Source organism: Bombina bombina, chromosome 1 (assembly GCF_027579735.1).
Source record: "Bombina bombina isolate aBomBom1 chromosome 1, aBomBom1.pri, whole genome shotgun sequence".
In the NCBI taxonomy this organism is placed as follows: Eukaryota; Metazoa; Chordata; class Amphibia; order Anura; family Bombinatoridae; genus Bombina; species Bombina bombina.
The window spans coordinates 46,566,165-46,590,730 of record NC_069499.1 but is presented as its reverse complement, the minus strand read 5'-3'; the positions used below and the strand labels follow the sequence as shown (position 1 = coordinate 46,590,730).

The window sequence follows — 24,566 nt, the reverse complement described above, 5'->3', positions numbered from 1 at the left end:
ACATTGGTGTGTCCGGTCCACGGCGTCATCCATAACTTGTGGGAATATTCTCTTCCCCAACAGGAAATGGCAAAGAGCACAGCAAAAGCTGTCCATATAGTCCCTCCCAGGCTCCGCCCCCCCAGTCATTCTCTTTGCCGCTCTGAACAGTAGCATCTCCACGGAGATGGTGAAGAGTATGTGGTGTTTAGTTGTAGTTTTATTCTTCTATCAAGAGTTTGTTATTTTAAAATAGTGCTGGTATGTACTATTTACTCAGAAAGAGATGAAGAGTTCTGTTTAAAAGAGGAGTATGATTTTAGCAGCAGTAACTAAAATCAATTGCTGTTCCCACACAGGACTGTTGAGCTGAGAGAACTTCAGTTGGGGGGAACAGTTTGCAGACTTTTCTGCTCAAGGTATGACTAGCCATTTTTCTAACAAGACTGTGTAATGCTGGAAGGCTGTCATTTTTCCCTCATGGGGATCGGTAAGCCATTTTCTTAGACTCAAACAGAATAAAGGGCTTATTATGGGCTATAAACTGGTGGACACTTTTATGGGCTAAATCGATTGCTTTATTTAAGTATTATATGCAGTTTGAAGTGAATTTCACACTTTTCTAATATTGGGGAACGTTTTTAGCGCCAGGCACTTGTTAAGACACCTTCTCAGTCAGGAAGGGCCTTTCACTATAGTAGGCAGAGCCTCATTTTCGCGCCATTATTGCGCAGTTACTTTTGAGTACAGTACATGCAGCTGCATGTGTGAGGGTCTGGCACCCACTGAAAACGTTCCTAGAAGGCTTCAATTGGTTCGTATACCCCCCTGGGATTGGTGAAGTCGCAACAAAGGCTGTGGCTGGGACTGTAGGGGGGTTAAAATTGCAAACGGCTCCGGTTTCCACATTTTAAGGGTTAACAGCTTGAAAATTGGGATTGGGAGTGCAATACTTTGAATGCATTAAGACACTGTGGTGAAAATTTGGTAAAGATTGGATAATTCCTTCATAGTTTTTCACATATTCAGTAATAAAGTGTGCCCTGTTTAACATTTAAAGAGACAGTAACGGTTTTGTTTTAAAACGGTTTTTGTGCTTTATTAACCAGTTTAAGCCTGTTTAACATGTCTGTACCTTCAGATAGATCATGTTCTGTATGTATGGAAGCCAATGTGGTTCCCCCTTCAAATATGTGTGATAATTGTGCCATAGCGTCCAAACAAAGTAAGGACAGTACTGTCACAAATAGTAAGGTTGCCCAGGATGATTCCTCAGATGAAGGAAGTATACATAGTTCTACATCATCTCCTTCTGTGTCTACACCAGTTATGCCCGCGCAGGCGACCCCTAGTACTTCTAGCGCGCCAATGCTTGTTACTATGCAACAATTGACGGCAGTAATAATTAACTCCATAGCTAATATTTTATCCAAATGCCAGCATTTCAGAGAAAGCGCGATTGCTCTGTTTTAAACACTGTAGAGCAGGAGGGCGCTGATGATAATTTTTCTGTCATACCCTCACACCAATCTGAAGTGGCAGTGAGGGAGGGTTTGTCAGATGGGGAAATTTCTGATACAGGTAGAATTTCTCAGCAGGCAGAACCTGATGTTGTGACATTTAAATTTAAATTAGAGCATCTCCGCGCATTACTTAAGGAGGTGCTATCTACTCTGGATGATTGTGACAATCTGGTCATCCCAGAAAAATTGTGCAAGATGGACAAGTTCCTAGAGGTCCCGGTGCACCCTGATGCTTTTCCAATACCTAAACAGGTGGCGGACATAGTAAATAAGGAGTGGGAGAAGCCAGGCATACCTTTTGTCCCTCCTCCTATATTTAAGAAATTGTTCCCTATGGTCGACCCCAGGAAGGACTTATGGCGAACAGTCCCTAAGGTCGAGGGGGCGGTTTCTACACTAGCCAAGCGCACGACCATTCCTATTGAGGACAACTGTGCTTTCAAAGATCCTATGGATAAAAAATTGGAGGGTTTGCTTAAAAAGATTTTTGTACAGCAAGGTTACCTCCTTCAACCTATTTCATGCATTATTCCTGTCACTACAGCGGCGTGGTTCTGGTTCGAGGAACTGGAAAAGTCGCTCAATAGAGAGACTCCGTATGAGGAAGTCATGGACAGAATTCACGCACTTAAGTTAGCTAATTCCTTTATTTTAGATGCCGCTTTTCAGTTAGCGAGGTTAGCGGCGAAAAATTCAGGGATTGCAATTGTGGCGCGCAGAGCGCTCTGGCTAAAGTCTTGGTCGGCGGATGTATCTTCCAAGACAAAATTGCTTAATATCCCTTTCAAGGGTAAGACCCTTTTTGGGCCAGAATTGAAAGAAATTATTTCAGACATCACTGGGGGAAAGGGCCATGCCCTCCCACAAGATAGACCTTTCAAGGCTAAGAATAAGTCCAATTTCTCCAACATAGGTGTGTCCGGTCCACGGCGTCATCCTTACTTGTGGGATATTCTCTTCCCCAACAGGAAATGGCAAAGAGCCCAGCAAAGCTGGTCACATGATCCCTCCTAGGCTCCGCCTACCCCAGTCATTCTCTTTGCCGTTGTACAGGCAACATCTCCACGGAGATGGCTTAGAGTTTTTTAGTGTTTAACTGTAGTTTTTATTATTCAATCAAGAGTTTGTTATTTTGAAATAGTGCTGGTATGTACTATTTACTCAGAAACAGAAAAGAGATGAAGATTTCTGTTTGTATGAGGAAAATGATTTTAGCAACCGTAACTAAAATCCATGGCTGTTCCACACAGGACTGTTGAGAGCAATTAACTTCAGTTGGGGGAACAGTGTGCAGTCTCTTGCTGCTTGAGGTATGACACATTCTAACAAGACGATGTAATGCTGGAAGCTGTCATTTTCCCTATGGGATCCGGTAAGCCATGTTTATTACGATCGTAAATAAGGGCTTCACAAGGGCTTATTAAGACTGTAGACTTTTTCTGGGCTAAATCGATTCATTATTAACACATATTTAGCCTTGAGGAATCATTTTATCTGGGTATTTTGATATAATAATATCGGCAGGCACTGTATTAGACACCTTATTCCTTAGGGGCTTTCCCAAAGCATAAGCAGAGCCTCATTTTCGCGCCGGTGTGGCGCACTTGTTTTTGAGAGGCATGGCATGCAGTCGCATGTGAGAGGAGCTCTGATACTTAGAAAAGACTTTCTGAAGGCGTCATTTGGTATCGTATTCCCCTTTGGGCTTGGTTGGGTCTCAGCAAAGCAGATACCAGGGACTGTAAAGGGGTTAAAGTTTAAAACGGCTCCGGTTCCGTTATTTTAAGGGTTAAAGCTTCCAAATTTGGTGTGCAATACTTTTAAGGCTTTAAGACACTGTGGTGAAAATTTGATAAATTTTGAACAATTCCTTCATGTTTTTTCGCAATTGCAGTAATAAAGTGTGTTCAGTTTAAAATTTAAAGTGACAGTAACGGTTTTATTTTAAAACGTTTTTGTACTTTGTTATCAAGTTTATGCCTGTTTAACATGTCTGAACTACCAGATAGACTGTGTTCTGAATGTGGGGAAGCCAGAATTCCTATTCATTTAAATAAATGTGATTTATGTGATAATGACAATGATGCCCAAGATGATTCCTCAAGTGAGGGGAGTAAGCATGGTACTGCATCATTCCCTCCTTCGTCTACACGAGTCTTGCCCACTCAGGGGGCCCCTAGTACATCTAGCGCGCCAATACTCCTTACTATGCAACAATTAACGGCTGTAATGGATAATTCTGTCAAAAACATTTTAGCCAAAATAAACACTTGTCAGCGTAAGCGCGGCTGCTCTGTTTTAGATACTGAAGAGCATGACGACGCTGATATTAATATCTCTGAAGGGCCCCTAACCCAGTCTGATGGGGCCAGGGAGGTTTTGTCTGAGGGAGAAATTACTGATTCAGGGAACATTTCTCAACAGGCTGAACCTGATGTGATTGCATTTAAATTTAAGTTGGAACATCTCCGCATTCTGCTTAAGGAGGTATTATCCACTCTGGATGATTGTGACAAGTTGGTCATCCCAGAGAAACTATGTAAAATGGACAAGTTCCTAGAGGTGCCGGGGCTCCCAGAAGCTTTTCCTATACCCAAGCGGGTGGCGGACATTGTTAATAAAGAATGGGAGAGGCCAGGTATTCCTTTCGTCCCTCCCCCCATATTTAAAAAATTGTTTCCTATGGTCGACCCCAGAAAGGACTTATGGCAGACAGTCCCCAAGGTCGAGGGAGCGGTTTCCACTTTAAACAAACGCACTACTATACCCATAGAGGATAGTTGTGCTTTCAAAGATCCTATGGATAAAAAATTAGAAGGTTTGCTTAAAAAGATGTTTGTTCAGCAGGGTTACCTTCTACAACCAATTTCATGCATTGTCCCTGTCGCTACAGCCGCATGTTTCTGGTTCGATGAGCTGATAAAGGCGGTCGATAGTGATTCTCCTCCTTATGAGGAGATTATGGACAGAATCAATGCTCTCAAATTGGCTAATTCTTTCACCCTCGACGCCACTTTGCAATTGGCTAGGTTAGCGGCTAAGAATTCTGGGTTTGCTATTGTGGCGCGCAGAGCGCTTTGGTTGAAATCTTGGTCGGCTGATGCGTCTTCCAAGAACAAGCTACTTAACATTCCTTTCAAGGGGAAAACGCTGTTTGGCCCTGACTTGAAAGAGATTATCTCTGATATCACTGGGGGTAAGGGCCACGCCCTTCCTCAGGATCGGCCTTTCAAGGCAAAAAATAAACCTAATTTTCGTCCCTTTCGTAGAAACGGACCAGCCCAAGGTGCTACGTCCTCTAAGCAAGAGGGTAATACTTCTCAAGCCAAGCCAGCTTGGAGACCAATGCAAGGCTGGAACAAAGGAAAGCAGGCCAAGAAACCTGCCACTGCTACCAAGACTGCATGAAATGTTGGCCCCCGATCCGGGACCGGATCTGGTGGGGGGCAGACTCTCTCTCTTCGCTCAGGCTTGGGCAAGAGATGTTCTGGATCCTTGGGCGCTAGAAATAGTCTCCCAAGGTTATCTTCTGGAATTCAAGGGACTTCCCCCAAGGGGGAGGTTCCACAGGTCTCAGTTGTCTTCAGACCACATAAAAAGACAGGCATTCTTACATTGTGTAGAAGACCTGTTAAAAATGGGAGTGATTCATCCTGTTCCATTAAGAGAACAAGGGATGGGGTTCTACTCCAATCTGTTCATAGTTCCCAAAAAAGAGGGAACGTTCAGACCAATCTTAGATCTCAAGATCTTAAACAAGTTTCTCAAGGTTCCATCGTTCAAGATGGAAACCATTAGAACTATTCTTCCTTCCATCCAGGAAGGTCAATTCATGACCACGGTGGATTTAAAGGATGCGTATCTACATATTCCTATCCACAAGGAACATCATCGGTTCCTAAGGTTCGCATTCCTGGACAAACATTACCAGTTCGTGGCGCTTCCTTTCGGATTAGCCACTGCTCCAAGGATTTTCACAAAGGTACTAGGGTCCCTTCTAGCTGTGCTAAGACCAAGGGGCATTGCTGTAGTACCTTACTTGGACGACATTTTGATTCAAGCGTCGTCCCTTCCTCAAGCAAAGGCTCACACGGACATCGTCCTGGCCTTTCTCAGATCTCACGGATGGAAAGTGAACGTGGAAAAGAGTTCTCTATCCCCGTCAACAAGGGTTCCCTTCTTGGGAACAATTATAGACTCCTTAGAAATGAGGATTTTTCTAACAGAGGCCAGAAAAACAAAACTTCTAGACTCTTGTCGGATACTTCATTCCGTTCCTCTTCCTTCCATAGCTCAGTGCATGGAAGTGATCGGGTTGATGGTAGCGGCAATGGACATAGTTCCTTTTGCGCGCATTCATCTAAGACCATTACAACTGTGCATGCTCAGTCAGTGGAATGGGGACTATACAGACTTGTCTCCGAAGATACAAGTAAATCAGAGGACCAGAGACTCACTCCGTTGGTGGCTGTCCCTGGACAACCTGTCACAAGGGATGACATTCCGCAGACCAGAGTGGGTCATTGTCACGACCGACGCCAGTCTGGTGGGCTGGGGCGCGGTCTGGGGATCCCTGAAAGCTCAGGGTCTTTGGTCTCGGGAAGAATCTCTTCTACCGATAAATATTCTGGAACTGAGAGCGATATTCAATGCTCTCAAGGCTTGGCCTCAGCTAGCGAGGGCCAAGTTCATACGGTTTCAATCAGACAACATGACAACTGTTGCGTACATCAACCATCAGGGGGGAACAAGGAGTTCCCTAGCGATGGAAGAAGTGACCAAAATCATTCTATGGGCGGAGTCTCACTCCTGCCACCTGTCTGCTATCCACATCCCAGGAGTGGAAAATTGGGAAGCGGATTTTCTGAGTCGTCAGACATTGCATCCGGGGGAGTGGGAACTCCATCCGGAAATCTTTGCCCAAGTCACTCAGCTGTGGGGCATTCCAGACATGGATCTGATGGCCTCTCGTCAGAACTTCAAAGTTCCTTGCTACGGGTCCAGATCCAGGGATCCCAAGGCGGCTCTAGTGGATGCACTAGTAGCACCTTGGACCTTCAAACTAGCTTATGTGTTCCCGCCCTTTCCTCTCATCCCCAGGCTGGTAGCCAGGATCAATCAGGAGAGGGCGTCGGTGATCTTGATAGCTCCTGCGTGGCCACGCAGGACTTGGTATGCAGATCTGGTGAATATGTCATCGGCTCCACCTTGGAAGCTACCTTTGAGACGAGACCTTCTTGTTCAGGGTCCGTTCGAACATCCAAATCTGGTTTCACTCCAGCTGACTGCTTGGAGATTGAACGCTTGATTTTATCGAAGCGAGGGTTCTCAGATTCTGTTATCGATACTCTTGTTCAGGCCAGAAAGCCTGTAACTAGAAAGATTTACCACAAAATTTGGAAAAAATATATCTGTTGGTGTGAATCTAAAGGATTCCCTTGGGACAAGGTTAAGATTCCTAGGATCCTATCCTTCCTTCAAGAAGGATTGGAAAAAGGATTATCTGCAAGTTCCCTGAAGGGACAGATTTCTGCCTTGTCGGTGTTACTTCACAAAAAACTGGCTGCTGTGCCAGATGTTCAAGCTTTTGTTCAGGCTCTGGTTAGAATTAAGCCTGTTTACAAACCTTTGACTCCTCCTTGGAGTCTCAATTTAGTTCTTTCAGTTCTTCAGGGGGTTCCGTTTGAACCCTTGCATTCCGTTGATATTAAATTATTATCTTGGAAAGTTTTGTTTTTAGTTGCAATTTCTTCTGCCAGAAGAGTTTCAGAATTATCTGCTCTGCAGTGTTCTCCTCCTTATCTGGTGTTCCATGCAGATAAGGTGGTTTTACGTACTAAACCTGGTTTTCTTCCAAAAGTTGTTTCTAACAAAAACATTAACCAGGAGATTATCGTACCTTCTCTGTGTCCGAAACCAGTTTCAAAGAAGGAACGTTTGTTGCACAATTTGGATGTTGTTCGCGCTCTAAAATTCTATTTAGATGCTACAAAGGATTTTAGACAAACATCTTCCTTGTTTGTTGTTTATTCCGGTAAAAGGAGAGGTCAAAAAGCAACTTCTACCTCTCTCTCTTTTTGGATTAAAAGCATCATCAGATTGGCTTACGAGACTGCCGGAGGGCAGCCTCCCGAAAGAATCACAGCTCATTCCACTAGGGCTGTGGCTTCCACATGGGCCTTCAAGAACGAGGCTTCTGTTGATCAGATATGTAGGGCAGCGACTTGGTCTTCACTGCACACTTTTACCAAATTTTACAAGTTTGATACTTTTGCTTCTTCTGAGGCTATTTTTGGGAGAAAGGTTTTGCAAGCCGTGGTGCCTTCCATTTAGGTGACCTGATTTGCTCCCTCCCTTCATCCGTGTCCTAAAGCTTTGGTATTGGTTCCCACAAGTAAGGATGACGCCGTGGACCGGACACACCTATGTTGGAGAAAACAGAATTTATGTTTACCTGATAAATTACTTTCTCCAACGGTGTGTCCGGTCCACGGCCCGCCCTGGTTTTTTAATCAGGTCTGATAATTTATTTTCTTTAACTACAGTCACCACGGTACCATATGGTTTCTCCTATGCAAATATTCCTCCTTAACGTCGGTCGAATGACTGGGGTAGGCGGAGCCTAGGAGGGATCATGTGACCAGCTTTGCTGGGCTCTTTGCCATTTCCTGTTGGGGAAGAGAATATCCCACAAGTAAGGATGACGCCGTGGACCGGACACACCGTTGGAGAAAGTAATTTATCAGGTAAACATAAATTCTGTTTTTCGTTCCTTTCGCAATTTCAGGAACGGACCGGCTTCCAACTCTGCAGCCTCTAGACAAGAGGGTAACGCTTCCCAGACTAAACCAGCTTGGAAACCAATGCAAGGCTGGAACAAGGGTAAACAGGCCAAGAAGCCTGCTGCTGCTACCAAAACAGCATGAAGGGGTAGCCCCCGATCCGGGACCAGATCTAGTAGGGGGCAGACTCTCTTTGCTCAGGCTTGGGCAAGAGATGTTCAGGATCCCTGGGCACTAGAAATAGTCTCTCAGGGTTATCTTCTAGAATTCAAGGAACTACCCCCAAGGGGAAGGTTCCACGTGTCTCACTTATCTTCAAACCAAATAAAGAGACAGGCATTCTTACATTGTGTAGAAGACCTCTTAAAGATGGGAGTGATACACCCAGTTCCAACTGTGGAACAAGGTCAGGGGTTTTACTCAAATCTGTTTTTAGTTCCCAAAAAAGAGGGAACTTTCAGACCAATTCTGGATTTAAAAATTCTAAACAAATTTCTCAGAGTTCCATCGTTCAAAATGGAAACCATTCGAACAATTTTACCTACAATCCAGGAGGGTCAATTTATGACTACCGTGGATTTAAAGGATGCGTACCTACATATTCCTATCCACAAAGATCATCATCAGTTCCTAAGGTTCGCCTTTCTGGACAAACATTACCAGTTTGTGGCTCTCCCATTCGGGCTAGCCACTGCTCCAAGGATTTTCACAAAGGTGCTCGGGTCCCTTCTAGCGGTCCTAAGACCAAGGGGTATTGCAGTGGCACCTTATCTGGACGACATTCTAATCCAAGCGTCGTCTCTTTCCAAAGCAAAGGCTCATACAGACATTGTTCTAGCCTTTCTCAGATCTTACGGGTGGAAGGTGAACGTAGAAAAGAGTTCCCTGTGTCCGTCGACAAGAGTTCCCTTTTTGGGAACAATAATAGATTCTTTAGAAATTAAGATCTTCCTGACAGAAGTGAGAAAGTCAAAGCTTCTAAACGCTTGTCAAGTTCTTCACTCTATTCTGCAGCCTTCCATAGCTCAGTGCATGGAAGTAGTAGGGTTGATGGTTGCAGCAATGGAAATAGTTCCTTTTGCTCGAATTCATCTAAGACCATTACAACTGTGCATGCTCAAGCAGTGGAATGGGGACTATACAGACTTGTCTCCAATGATTCAAGTAGACCAGATGACCAGAGACTCACTCCGTTGGTGGTTGACCCAGGATCACCTGTCCCAGGGAATGAGTTTCCGCAGACCAGAGTGGGTCATTGTCACGACCGACGCCAGTCTATTAGGCTGGGGCGCGGTCTGGGATTCCCTGAAAGCTCAGGGTCTATGGTCTCGGGAAGTCTCTTCTCCCGATAAACATCCTGGAACTGAGAGCGATATTCAATGCTCTCCGGGCTTGGCCTCAATTAGCGAAGGCCGGATTCATAAGATTCCAGTCAGACAACATGACGACTGTAGCTTACATCAACCATCAGGGGGGAACAAGGAGTTCCTTGGCGATGAGAGAGGTGTCCAAAATCATCAAATGGGCGGAGGATCACTCCTGCCACCTATCTGCAATCCACATTCCAGGAGTAGACAACTGGGAGGCGGATTATCTGAGTCGTCAGACCTTCCATTCGGGGGAGTGGGAACTCCACCCGGAGGTGTTTGCCCAGTTAACTCAATTATGGGGCATTCCAGACATGGATCTGATGGCGTCTCGTCAGAACTTCAAGGTTCCTTGCTACGGGTCCAGATCCAGGGATCCCAAGGCGGCTCTAGTGGATGCATTAGTGGCGCCTTGGTCGTTCAACCTAGCTTATGCGTTTCCACCGTTCCCTCTCCTTCCCAGGCTTGTAGCCAGGATCAAACAGGAGAAGGCCTCGGTGATTCTGATAGCTCCTGCGTGGCCGCGCAGGACTTGGTATGCAGACCTGGTGAATATGTCATCAGCTCCACCATGGAAGCTACCTTTGAGACAGGATCTTCTAGTACAAGGTCCATTCAAACATCCAAATCTAGTTTCTCTGCAGCTGACTGCTTGGAAATTGAACGTTTGATTTTATCCAAGCGTGGGTTTTCAGATTCAGTGATAGATACTCTAGTCCAAGCCAGAAAACCTGTGACTAGAAAGATTTACCATAAAATATGGAAAAGATATATCTGTTGGTGTGAATCCAAGGGATTCTCCTGGAGTAAGACTAAAATTCCTAGGATCCTCTCCTTTCTCCAAGAAGGTTTGGATAAGGGATTGTCAGCGAGTTCTCTAAAAGGAACGATTTCTGCTTTATCTGTCTTGTTACACAAACGACTGGCAGCTGTGCCAGATGTACAAGCTTTTGTACAGGCTTTGGTTAGAATCAAGCCTGTTTACAGACCCTTGACTCCTCCCTGGAGTCTAAATTTAGTTCTTTCAGTTCTTCAAGGGGTTCCGTTTGAACCCTTACATTCCATAGATATCAAGTTACTATCTTGGAAAGTTTTGTTTTTGGTTGCTATTTCTTCTGCTAGAAGAGTTTCTGAATTATCTGCTTTGCAGTGTGACCCACCCTATCTGGTGTTCCATTCAGATAAGGTTGTTTTGCGTACCAAGCCTGGTTTTCTTCCAAAAGTTGTTTCCAACAAGAACATTAACCAGGAAATAGTTGTTCCTTCTTTGTGTCCGAATCCAGTTTCAAAGAAGGAACGTTTGTTACACAATTTAGATGTAGTCCGTGCTTTAAAGTTCTATTTAGAAGCAACAAAGGATTTCAGACAAACTTCTTCTTTGTTTGTAGTTTATTCTGGTAAGAGGAGAGGACAAAAAGCTACTGCTACCTCTTTCTTTCTGGCTGAAAAGCATCATCCGATTGGCTTATGAGACTGCCGGACGGCAGCCTCCTGAACGAATCACAGCTCACTCTACTAGGGCTGTGGCTTCCACATTTGCCTTCAAGAACGAGGCTTCTGTTGATCAGATATGTAAGGCAGCGACTTGGTCTTCTCTGCACACTTTTGCCAAATTCTACAAATTTGATACTTTTGCTTCTTCGGAGGCTATTTTTGGGAGAAAGGTTTTGCAAGCTGTGGTGCCTTCTGTTTAGGTAACCTGATTTGCTCCTTCCCTTCATCCGTGTCCTAAAGCTTTGGTATTGGTTCCCACAAGTTATGGATGACGCCGTGGACCGGACACACCAATGTTGGAGAAAACAGAATTTATGCTTACCTTATAAATAACTTTCTCCAACGGTGTGTCCGGTCCACGGCCCGCCCTGCTTTTTTAATCAGGTTTGAAAAATTTCTTTCTCTATACACTACAGTCACCACGGCACCCTATAGTTTCTCCTTTTTTTCTCCTAACCGTCGGTCGAATGACTGGGGGGGCGGAGCCTGGGAGGGACTATATGGACAGCTTTTGCTGTGCTCTTTGCCATTTCCTGTTGGGGAAGAGAATATTCCCACAAGTTATAGATGACGCCGTGGACCGGACACACCGTTGGAGAAAGTAATTTATCAGGTAAGCATAAATTCTGTTTTTATTACCCATTCTCCAGTTTTGCATAACCAACACTGTTTTATTAATATATATATATATATATATATATATATATTTCTTCTGTTATGTGTGATCAGTCCACGGGTCATCATTACTTCTGGGATATAACTCCTCCCCAACAGGAAATGCAAGAGGATTCACCCAGCAGAGCTGCATATAGCTCCTCCCCTCTACGTCAGTCCCAGTCATTCTCTTGCACCCAACGACTAGATAGGATGTGTGAGAGGACTATGGTGATTATACTTAGTTTTTATGACTTCAATCAAAAGTTTGTTATTTTACAATAGCACCGGAGCGTGTTATTACTTCTCTGGCAGAGTTTGAGGAAGAATCTGCCAGAGTTTTTTACTATGATTTTAACCGGAGTTGTTAAGATCATATTGCTGTTCTCGGCCATCTGAGGGAGGTAAAGGCTTCAGATCAGGGGACAGCGGGCAGATGAATCTGCATTGAGGTATGTAGCAGTTTTTATTTTCTGAATGGAATTGATGAGAAAATCCTGCCATACCGTTAAAATGACATGTATGTATACACTTCAGTATTCTGGGGATGGTATTTCACCGGAACTACTCTGTTAAAGGTCACTAATCCTTTTAATAACTATTTATCATGTTAAACGTTTTTGCTGGAATGTAGAATCGTTTACATTGCTGAGGTACTGTGTGAATAAATATTTGGGCATTATTTTCCACTTGGCAGCCTTTTTTGCTTTTATTTGTGACAGTTTCGTTTCTCTTCACTGCTGTGTGGGAGAGGGAGGGGCCGTTTTTGGCGCTCTTTGCTACGCATCAAAAAATTCCAGTCAGTTACTTTTATATTTTCTGCATGATCCGGTTCATCTCTGACAGATCTCAGGGGTCTTCAAACTTCTTTGAAGGGAGGTAAATTCTCTCAGCAGAGCTGTGAGAATTCTTATAGTGACTGTGAATAAAATCGTTGCTTTGTATTTTTTTATGTCAAATTTAATTATTGTTATTTTACTAATGGGAACAAACCTTTGCTAAAAGTTGTGTTGTTTTAAAGTTTGATGCTATAACTGTTTTTCAGTTCATTATTTCAACTGTCATTTAATCGTTTAGTACCTCTTTGAGGCACAGTACGTTTTTGCTAAAAAAGATTATAACCAAGTTGTAAGTTTTTTTGCTAGTGTGTTAAACATGTCTGACTCAGAGGAAGATATCTGTGTCATTTGTTCCAATGCCAAGGTGGAGCCCAATAGAAATTTATGTACTAACTGTATTGATGCTACTTTAAATAAAAGTCAATCTGTACAATGTGAACAAATTTCACCAAACAGCGAGGGGAGAGTTATGCCGACTAACTCGCCTCACGCGGCAGTACCTGCATCTCCCGCCCGGGAGGTGCGTGATATTATGGCGCCTAGTACATCTGGGCGGCCATTACAGATAACATTACAAGATATGGCTACTGTTATGACTGAAGTTTTGTCTAAATTACCAGAACTAAGAGGCAAGCGTGATCACTCTGGGGTGAGAACAGAGTGCGCTGACAATACTAGGGCCATGTCTGATACTGCGTCACAGCTCGCAGAGCATGAGGACGGAGAGCTTCATTCTGTGGGTGACGGTTCTGATCCAAACAGATTGGATTCAGATATTTCAAATTTTAAATTTAAATTGGAAAACCTCCGTGTATTACTAGGGGAGGTCTTAGCAGCTCTTAATGATTGTAACACCGTTGCAATACCAGAGAAACTGTGTAGGTTGGATAAATACTTTGCGGTACCGGCGAGTACTGACGTTTTTCCTATACCTAAGAGACTAACTGAAATTGTTACTAAGGAGTGGGATAGACCCGGTGTGCCGTTCTCACCCCCTCCAATATTTAGAAAGATGTTTCCAATAGACGCCACCACTCGGGACTTATGGCAAACGGTCCCTAAGGTGGAGGGAGCAGTTTCTACTTTAGCTAAGCGTACCACTATCCCGGTGGAGGATAGCTGTGCTTTTTCAGATCCAATGGATAAAAAATTAGAGGGTTACCTTAAGAAAATGTTTGTTCAACAAGGTTTTATATTGCAACCCCTTGCATGTATCGCGCCGATTACGGCTGCGGCAGCATTTTGGATTGAGTCTCTGGAAGAGAACCTTAGTTCATCTACGCTAGACGACATTACGGACAGGCTTAGAGTCCTTAAACTAGCTAATTCTTTCATTTCGGAGGCCGTAGTACATTTAACCAAACTTACGGCTAAGAACTCAGGATTCGCCATACAGGCACGTAGGGCGCTGTGGCTAAAATCCTGGTCAGCCGATGTTACTTCTAAGTCCAAATTACTTAATATACCTTTCAAGGGGCAGTCTTTATTTGGGCCCGGTTTGAAAGAAATTATCGCTGACATTACAGGAGGTAAGGGCCACGCCCTACCTCAAGACAAAGCCAAAGCTAAGGCTAGACAGTCTAATTTTCGTCCCTTTCGGAATTTCAAAACAGGAGCAGCATCAACCTCCACTGCACCAAAACAGGAGGGAGCTGTTGCTCGTTACAGGCAAGGCTGGAAGCCTAACCAGTCCTGGAACAAGAGCAAGCAGGCCAGGAAACCTGCTGCTGCCCCAAAGACAGCATGAATCGAAAGCCCCCGATCCGGGACCGGATCTAGTGGGGGGCAGACTTTCTCTCTTCGCCCAGGCCTGGGCAAGAGATGTTCAGGATCCCTGGGCACTAGAGATCATATCTCAGGGATACCTTCTAGACTTCAAATTATCTCCCCCAGGAGGGAGATTTCATCTGTCAAGGTTGTCAACAAACCAGATAAAGAAAGAGGCGTTTCTACGCTGTGTACAAGATCTGTTATTAATGGGAGTGATCCATCCGGTTCCGCGGTCGGAACAAGGACAAGGGTTCTACTCAAACCTGTTTGTGGTTCCCAAAAAAGAGGGAACTTTCAGGCCAATCTTAGATTTAAAGATTCTAAACAAATTCCTAAGAGTTCCATCCTTCAAAATGGAAACTATTCGGACAATCTTACCCATGATCCAAAAGGGTCAGTACATGACCACAGTGGATTTAAAAGATGCTTACCTTCACATACCGATCCACAAAGATCATCACCGGTATCTAAGGTTTGCCTTCTTAGACAGGCACTACCAGTTTGTAGCTCTTCCATTCGGATTGGCTACGGCTCCAAGAATCTTCACAAAGGTTCTGGGTGCCCTTCTGGCGGTACTAAGACCGCGAGGGATTTCGGTAGCTCCGTACCTAGACGACATTCTAATACAAGCTTCAAGCTTTCAGACTGCCAAGTCTCATACAGAGTTAGTTCTGGCATTTCTAAGGTCGCATGGATGGAAAGTGAACGAAAAGAAGAGTTCTCTTTTTCCTCTCACAAGAGTTCCATTCTTGGGGACTCTTATAGATTCTGTAGAAATGAAGATTTACCTGACAGAAGACAGGTTAACAAAGCTTCAAAATGCATGCCGTGTCCTTCATTCCATTCAACACCCGTCAGTAGCTCAATGCATGGAGGTGATCGGCTTAATGGTAGCGGCAATGGACATAGTACCTTTTGCACGCCTACACCTCAGACCGCTGCAATTGTGCATGCTAAGTCAGTGGAATGGGGATTACTCAGATTTGTCCCCTACTCTGAATCTGAATCAAGAGACCAGAAATTCTCTTCTATGGTGGCTTTATCGGCCACACCTGTCCAGGGGGATGCCATTCAGCAGGCCAGACTGGACAATTGTAACAACAGACGCCAGCCTACTAGGTTGGGGCGCTGTCTGGAATTCTCTGAAGGCTCAGGGACTATGGAATCAGGAGGAGAGTCTCCTTCCAATAAACATTCTGGAATTGAGAGCAGTTCTCAATGCCCTTCTGGCTTGGCCCCAATTAACAACTCGGGGGTTCATCAGGTTTCAGTCGGACAACATCACGACTGTAGCTTACATCAACCATCAGGGAGGGACAAGAAGCTCCCTAGCAATGATGGAAGTATCAAAGATAATTCGCTGGGCAGAGTCTCACTCTTGCCACCTGTCAGCAATCCACATCCCGGGAGTGGAGAACTGGGAGGCGGATTTCTTGAGTCGCCAGACTTTTCATCCGGGGGAGTGGGAACTTCATCCGGAGGTCTTTGCCCAAATACTTCGACGTTGGGGCAAACCAGAGATAGATCTCATGGCGTCTCGCCAGAACGCCAAACTTCCTCACTACGGGTCCAGATCCAGGGATCCGGGAGCGGTTCTGATAGATGCTTTGACAGCACCTTGGAACTTCGGGATGGCTTATGTGTTTCCACCCTTCCCGCTGCTTCCTCGATTGATTGCCAAAATCAAACAGGAGAGAGCATCAGTGATTCTAATAGCGCCTGCATGGCCACGCAGGACTTGGTATGCAGATCTAGTGGACATGTCATCCTGTCCGCCTTGGTCTCTACCTCTAAGACAGGACCTTCTGATACAGGGTCCATTCAAACATCAAAATCTAACTTCTCTGAAGCTGACTGCTTGGAAATTGAACGCTTGATTTTATCAAAACGTGGTTTTTCTGAGTCGGTTATTGATACCCTGATACAGGCTAGGAAGCCTGTTACCAGAAGGATTTACCATAAAATATGGCGTAAATACCTATACTGGTGCGAATCCAAAGGTTACTCCTGGAGTAAGGTTAGGATCGCTAGGATATTGTCTTTTCTACAAGAAGGTTTAGAAAAGGGTTTATCAGCTAGTTCATTAAAGGGACAGATTTCAGCTCTGTCCATCTTGTTACACAGGCGTCTGTCAGAAAATCCAGACGTCCAGGCTTTTTGTCAGGCTTTAGCTAGGATCAAGCCTGTGTTTAAAGCTGTTGCTCCGCCATGGAGTTTAAACTTAGTTCTTAACGTTTTACAAGGTGTTCCGTTTGAACCCCTTCATTCCATTGATATAAAATTGTTATCTTGGAAAGTTCTGTTTTTAATGGCTATTTCCTCGGCTCGAAGAGTCTCTGAGTTATCAGCCTTACATTGTGATTCTCCTTATCTGATTTTTCACTCAGACAAGGTAGTTCTGCGTACTAAACCTGGGTTCTTACCTAAGGTAGTCACTAACAGGAATATCAATCAAGAGATTGTTGTTCCATCCTTGTGTCCAAATCCTTCTTCAAAGAAGGAACGTCTTCTACACAATCTGGATGTAGTTCGTGCCCTCAAGTTCTACTTGCAGGCAACTAAAGATTTTCGCCAAACTTCTTCCCTGTTTGTCGTTTATTCTGGACAGAGGAGAGGTCAAAAAGCTTCTGCTACCTCTCTCTCTTTTTGGCTTCGTAGCATAATACGTTTAGCCTATGAGACTGCTGGTCAGCAGCCTCCTGAAAGAATTACAGCTCATTCCACTAGAGCTGTGGCTTCCACTTGGGCCTTTAAGAATGAGGCCTCTGTTGAACAGATTTGCAAGGCTGCAACTTGGTCTTCGCTTCATACTTTTTCCAAATTTTACAAATTTGACACTTTTGCTTCTTCGGAGGCTATTTTTGGGAGAAAGGTTCTTCAGGCAGTGGTTCCTTCTGTATAATGAGCCTGCCTATCCCTCCCGTCATCCGTGTACTTTTGCTTTGGTATTGGTATCCCAGAAGTAATGATGACCCGTGGACTGATCACACATAACAGAAGAAAACATAATTTATGCTTACCTGATAAATTCCTTTCTTCTGTTGTGTGATCAGTCCACGGCCCGCCCTGTTTTAAGGCAGGTAAATATTTTTTAAATTATACTCCAGTCACCACTTCACCCTTGGTTACTCCTTTCTCGTTGATTCTTGGTCGAATGACTGGGACTGACGTAGAGGGGAGGAGCTATATGCAGCTCTGCTGGGTGAATCCTCTTGCATTTCCTGTTGGGGAGGAGTTATATCCCAGAAGTAATGATGACCCGTGGACTGATCACACAACAGAAGAAAGGAATTTATCAGGTAAGCATAAATTATGTTATTTGTACCTCTGTGATTACCTTGTATCTAAGCCTCTGCAGACTGCACCCTTATTTTAGTTCTTTTGACAGACTTACATTTTAGCCAATCATTGCTAAGTCATAAATAACTCCACAGGAGTGAGCACAATGTTTTCTATATGGCACACATGAACTCGCACTGTATAGCTGTGAAAAACTGTCAAAATGCACTGAGATAAGAGGCGGCCTTCAAGGGCTTAGAAATTAGCATATGAGCCTACCTAAGTTTAGCTTTCAACAAAGAATACAAAGAGCACAATGCACATTTGATGGTAAAAGTAAATGGGAAAGTTGTTTAAAATTGCATGCCCCATGAAAGTTTAATTTTGACTAGACTGTCCCTTTAAGTGAATAGACCAAATAAGAGGGAATCCAACTTGCTCATGCTTAGATCAGTCACAATATAACTTAATTTTCAAACAGGTCAGCTCCCATGTCACACTGGGGCAGTGGCTACACTGAGAATTTGTAAGAGCTCATTATGCAAAAAAACTCTTTTTAGGTTTACTTTGATTTAACATATTTGTTTTTACTGAAGGAGTACTGTTTAATATCCCTTTAATCCACCATACTGTCCCAAAATCTGGCAATTCCAACTATTGGTTTAAACTTAAATTATATTACAAAAAAGGTGAAACAAACATTTTTACCATATTAACATTACTTATTTAATCTGATCTTCATGTTTCAAAATATGCTTCTTTTGATTTTTTTTTTTTAATTGAAAAAAACAAGATTTTAATTTGTTTTAAAAATGTTTAGACTTGGCTAATATGTAATTCTTTAGCAACACAACAGAAATACCTGGTAATTACATTGTGTTTACTGTCCCTTTAAAGGACTTAAAAGTCAATGTTTTTTAATGAAGGATACCAAGAGAACAAATCACATTTCATGCTGTATCTGAATCGCAAACATTTCATTTTGGCTTTTGTCCCTTTTAGTGAGTTGTTATTTTTATTATTATTATTGGGTATTTGTAGAGCGCCAACAGGTTCTGCAGTGCTATGGACATAGGTGGTATGTAAAAACTATTACAGGGATTAAATGGGGAGAGATGGTCCTGCCGAGAGTTGCACTGTTGTAGTCGGCTCTTATGAAGGTGAACTACAAACAGCTGGGCTCATAGGCTTACATGCTATGGGGTTTTAGGGGATAGCAATGGACATAGGAAGGTTAGTGTAGGTTGTAAGCGTCCCTGAATAGTAGAGTCTTCAGGGAGCACTTGAAGCTTTTAAAATTAGGGGAGATTCTTGTGGAGCGAGGCAGAGAGTTCCATAAAATGGGAGCCAGTCTGGAGAAATCTTGTAGACCAGAATGTGAGGAGGTAACAAGAGAGGAGGAGATCATGAGTGGAGCGAAGGGGACGGGAGGGAGGGAGAGTATCTGGAGATAAGGTCTGAGATGTAGGGGGGAGCAATGCAATTGAGGGCTTTGTGTGTCAGAGTGAGAATTTTGTGTTTAATCCTGGAGGCAAGAGGAAGCCAGTGAAGGCGACGTGCAAGAAAGATGAGTCAGTAGTTGTATAATTCAAAATAAACTGCTTTAAATGAAAAGGGACAGTCTACTTGATGATTTTTTGTTTAAAAAGATATATAACGCCTTTACTACCCATTCCCCAGCTTTGCACAACCAACATGGTTATATTAATATACTTTATAACCTCTAAGGTAGCCTGTTTCTAATCCCCTGCAGACTGCCCCTTATCTCAGTGCTTTTTTATTAGCTTTTTAAATCTTACACAACAGACAGTGCTAGTTCATGTGTGACATAGATAACATTGTGCTCACTCCCGTGGAGAATGATAATGGTTATACAAGAACCAACACTAATTGTCGAAAATGCACGTTTGTAAATAGCACTGAGATAAGGTGCAGTCTCCAGGGACTTAGCTATAATTAACCATAGAGGTAAACTGTATATTTATATAACCGTGTTGGTTATGCTAAACTGGGAAATGGGTAATAAATGTATTATCTATCTTTTTTTAAACAATAACAATTTTTATGTACACTGTCCCTTTTTAGCTTTTTTTCATTGAAAATATATTTCTATCATGTCAAATATTGCTGTTTCATTTGCATAGTAGATCTTTTTAGGGTTTAGTTTTTCTTTAAACCGATATGATACTCAAAGTTTCTCACTGTTCCATATAATAGAGAATGTTTTAAAATATATTGCAGCACTAGATTGTAAGTTCCCACTGGTACAGGGCTCTCCATTCCGCCACTGTTAGTCAAATTTTGTATTGTCTCTTACAAGTTTTGTATCATTGTTTTACTTATATGAATTGTACCCATGGAGAGCACTGCGGAATATGTTGGTGCTTTATAAATAAAGTATAATAATAAAAATAGTAATAAGCTCTCTGTGTTTTTAAAAAATGGAAGATACTGAATAAAGCAATTTTTTTTTTTTACTTTTTGAGCAACGTGTACCTTTTTAAGGCCACATCATACCGATAACGTTTATGTCCCTTTTAACAAATTTATATTTGTCTTTTCCTTTCTTATTCTTCCCTTCTCTCTTGTCTATCTTTTTTCCCTACTATATTCTACCTAATTTTATATTTTTCCTTTTATTTTTCTTATCTGTTTTTTGTTGATGTACTATAAATTAAAAAAATATTTTTTTTTAAAAAAAAAGCTAAACCCCCCTGTATATATAGACATATTTATGTGTGTGTGTGTGTATATATTTGTAATATCCTAGTTTGCTAAATATTTTCAGTTGAGCAAGATCTGCAGTGGGAGGACGTTAGTAGAAATTTTCATGCTGTTAAATCTCTCTAGATTTATTTTTATCAACTCAAATTAATGCAAAATCCCACGGCAAGCCTTTGAATTTGGAAAACTTTGTAGGAGTGTCATTTTCTAATAGTAATTATTGGTTTTACATTATTTTTTCACAGGGGAGCTGATCACAGCCGCATACGAGCTTGGAGTAAGTAGTCATTTTATTGTTTAATCAATGCTCTCATTAACAGTTTTAGGAATTAGGCAAGTTTAATTAAGCATGGAGCAAAGTAGATTAATTTATTTTCAAACCACAATTTTACTAACTTATAAGTACAGTATGCGACAATTTACTTTAAGTTTTAAATCCAATTAAACAAAATTATAAAGCAAGCTTTTTACTGTATATACAGTGGGATGGCTTATTATCAACCCAAAAATGTGTATAAGCTGGGGAGAATGAAATAAATCGGGTTAACAGTTTTAATAAGTTTTATTATTTAATAAACTTAATTATGGTGTCATGATCCCTTTAGGTAAAAATTTAAATACCGTAAGCGTGGCACTAATCTGAAGACAGTGTGGTCCTTCATTGGACTAATCAATAATAGTGGAATAAAAGCACAAAAAGCTAAAAAAAAATAGCTTATGTGTGTGTGTGTATGTATAATATATATATATATATATATATATATATATCTCAGCGCTGCGGAATCTGTTGGCGCTCTACAAATAACAGATAATAAATATATATATATATATATATATATATATAAAAATTAAAGCAAAAGGCATGCACTCACTGGATTTTCCAAATTCTCACAAACCTTTATTTTTATGTACAGTGTGATAACTCCCCTTCCTCAGCTATCCCCACTGCACAAATAAAAAGTTTGTGGGAATTTGGTAAATCCATTGTGCATGCCTTTTGATTTTGTTGGGTGAAAATTGCCGGCTCCCTGGTAGATTACTTTACTTTATAGGTGAGAGGGCACTTCTGTGGGGGGATAATAATAAATAAAAAAATATATATATTTTCACTGTCATCAAAAATGTTCTAGCATTTATACGAAAGCAGAATTTAAGCATTTTATTTTATTTTTGCCTGATAAAATCTGAAATGTCAAAATTAAAGATATTTCTATTTAGCTAAAAGTAATACACAGTGAGCATAAGGAGAAAGAACACAACTGATACAGAAATGAATGAATTTAAATTTTAAAAAATGAAAAAAATATATATTTTTTTAATATTTCATGCAAAACAAATGTTTAGATACTTTTTCCATATAGAAGATATTTCCCTTTAAGTCTTAATTTCGTTTCTTATTATTAGTAAATTAAATACTCAAATTAGATTCACTACAAAAATCTTAGGGCTGCAGGGAAATAATCTGTACCTGGCAAGGAAGAACTGGCAGTTTTTGGCCAAGGGGATAGGTACAACCCAGTGGCCCAGGTACAAAAACCCGACCCTTTTAAAATGTTATGTTTTAATATTATGTGAAAAAATAAAATCTGAATAGAAACTTGTAAAAAATAATATAGTAAGTTTACTTACTGCTGCCCTGCATTGATAGAAATTCCTTGATTAATATATCAGTATAAATATATATATATATAACATTTATTTTTTCCCCTAATTTTCCCTCAATCCTCCTCTCTTATAATGCATGGAAATTTTAAGTGGTAAAAACTGAGGTTCCAGCTACACATTATTTTAGAAGCTAGAGTTTTTGTATATACTGTAGGTATGTACAGAGTAATCTAAAAAATATATATTACTGAGTCAGAGAAAACCTTTTTGCAGTTTCTGGCTCCCAGATTTTGTCAATTTCTACTTTATTATGTGATTTTTGTTACTTTATGGTTTGTTCCCTATAGGTTGCACACCCTCCTGGTTACCCTTTGTTTACTCTGCTGGCAAAACTGGCGATCGTAGTGGTGCCAGTCGGCTCTGTTGCTTATCGTGTCAACCTTCTCAGTGGTTTCTTTGGTGCAGTGGCAGCCTCTCTTCTTTGTTATACAACATCCAGGTAATTTACCATGATGTCAGTTTTATTGTCTGGGTTAATGGAAAAAGTATAATTAACGTGGTTCTTTTGTAAGTTATATTTCTTTCAGTCACAGGCACTTTAAAACAAGGAATGTAAGTAATTTATTTATTTTAAATTTCAATTAAACGAAGAAGACTCGATTTCAAGAGTTATACTGAAGAGCGTGTTTTTTTGTATTTTTTTTTTTAATTATTAAAATCTATTTTTGGTATGTAATACAGGGCTTGATGAGTGTCAAACTACTAATTTCTCTTGTTAAGTGTATCCGGTCCATGGATCATCCATTACTTGTGGGATATTCTCCTTCCCAACAGGAAGTTGCAAGAGGATCACCCACAGCAGAGCTGCTATATAGCTCCTCCCCTAACTGTCATATCCAGTCATTCTCTTGCAAGCCTCAACAAAGATGGAGGTCGTAAGAGGAGTGTGGTGTTTTATACTTGGTTTATTCTTCAATCAAAAGTTTGTTATTTTTAAATGGTGCCAGAGTGTACTGTTTATCTCAGGCAGTATTTAGAAGAAGAATCTGCCTGCGTTTTCTATGATCTTAGCTGAAGTAACTAAGATCCATGGCTGTTCTCACATATTCTGAGGAGTGAGGTAACTTCAGAGAGGGAATGGCGTGCAGGTTTTCCTGCAATAAGGTATGTGCAGTTAATATTTTTCTAGGGATGGAATTTGCTAGAAAATGCTGCTGATACCGAACTAATGTAAGTAAAGCCTTAAATGCAGTGATAGCGACTGGTATCAGGCTTATTAATAGAGATACATACACTTATAAAAATTTAATATAAAACGTTTGCTGGCATGTTTAATCGTTTTTATATGTATTTGGTGATAAAACTTATTGGGGCCTAGTTTTTTTCCACATGGCTGGCTTGAATTTTGCCTAGTAACAGTTTCCTTAGGCTTTCCACTGTTGTAATATGAGTGGGAGGGGCCTTTTTTAGTGCTTTTCTGTGCAGTTAAAAATACTGACAGAGACATTCAGCTTCCCTCTGCATGATCCAGGACATCTCTGGAGGGCTCAAAAGGCTTCAAAGTCGTTTTTGAGGGAGGTAAAAAGCCACAGTAGAGCTGTGGCAGTTGTTGTGACTGTTTGAAAAAACGTTTTTGTCATTTATTATTCCGTTTTTGGTATTAAGGGGTTAATCCCTCCATTTGCAAGTGGGTGCAATGCTCTGCTAACTTGTTACATACACTGTAAAAATTTCGTTATTCTCATTGCTAGTCTGTTTAAACATGTCTGACACAGAGGAAACTACTTGTTCATTATGTTTGAAAGCCATGGTGAAGCCCCATAGGAGAATGTGTACTAAATGTATTGATTTCACCTTAAACAGTAAAGATCAGTCTTTAACTATAAAAGAAATATCACCAGAAGATTCTGACGAGGGGGAAGTTATGCAGACTAACTCTCCCCACGTGTCAGACCCTTCGCCTCCCGCTCAGGGGATGCACGCTAATATGGCGCCAATTACATCAGGGACGCCCATAGCGATTACCTTGCAGGTCATGGCTGCAATCATGAATAATACCCTGTCAGAGGTATTATCCAGGTTGCCTGAATTAAGAGGCAAGCGCGATTGCTCTGGGGTTAGGAGAAATACAGAGCGCGCAGATGCTGTAAGGGCCATGTCTGATACTGCGTCACAATATGCAGATCATGAGGACGGAGAGCTTCAGTCTGTGGGTGACATCTCTGATTCGGGGAAACCTGATTCAGAGATTTCTAATTTTAAATTTAAGCTTGAGAACCTCCGTGTGTTGCTTGGGGAGGTATTAGCTGCTCTGAATGACTGTAACACAGTACCAGAGAAATTGTGTAGGCTGGATAAATACTATGCGGTGCCGGTGTGTACTGATGTTTTTCCTATACCTAATAGGCTTACAGAAATTATTAGCAAGGAGTGGGATAGACCGGGTGTGCCTTTTTCCCCACCTCCTATATTTAGAAAAATGTTTCCAATAGACGCCACTACACGGGACTTATGGCAGACGGTCCCTAAGGTGGAGGGAGCAGTTTCTAC

General features: G+C 41.8%; 1 protein-coding gene across 1 annotated transcript in view; it reads left to right on the top strand.

The window, feature by feature from the left end:
- The window catches only part of TMEM260 (transmembrane protein 260), a 298,899-nt gene that overhangs the window by 48,368 nt on the left and 225,965 nt on the right, over positions 1 to 24,566 (top strand). Inside the window, exons 3-4 of the mRNA XM_053697331.1 lie at positions 20,657 to 20,688; positions 22,364 to 22,515. Of these exons, the coding sequence (XP_053553306.1) occupies positions 20,657 to 20,688; positions 22,364 to 22,515 (184 nt within the window). The remainder of the gene's footprint in view (positions 1 to 20,656; positions 20,689 to 22,363; positions 22,516 to 24,566) is intronic.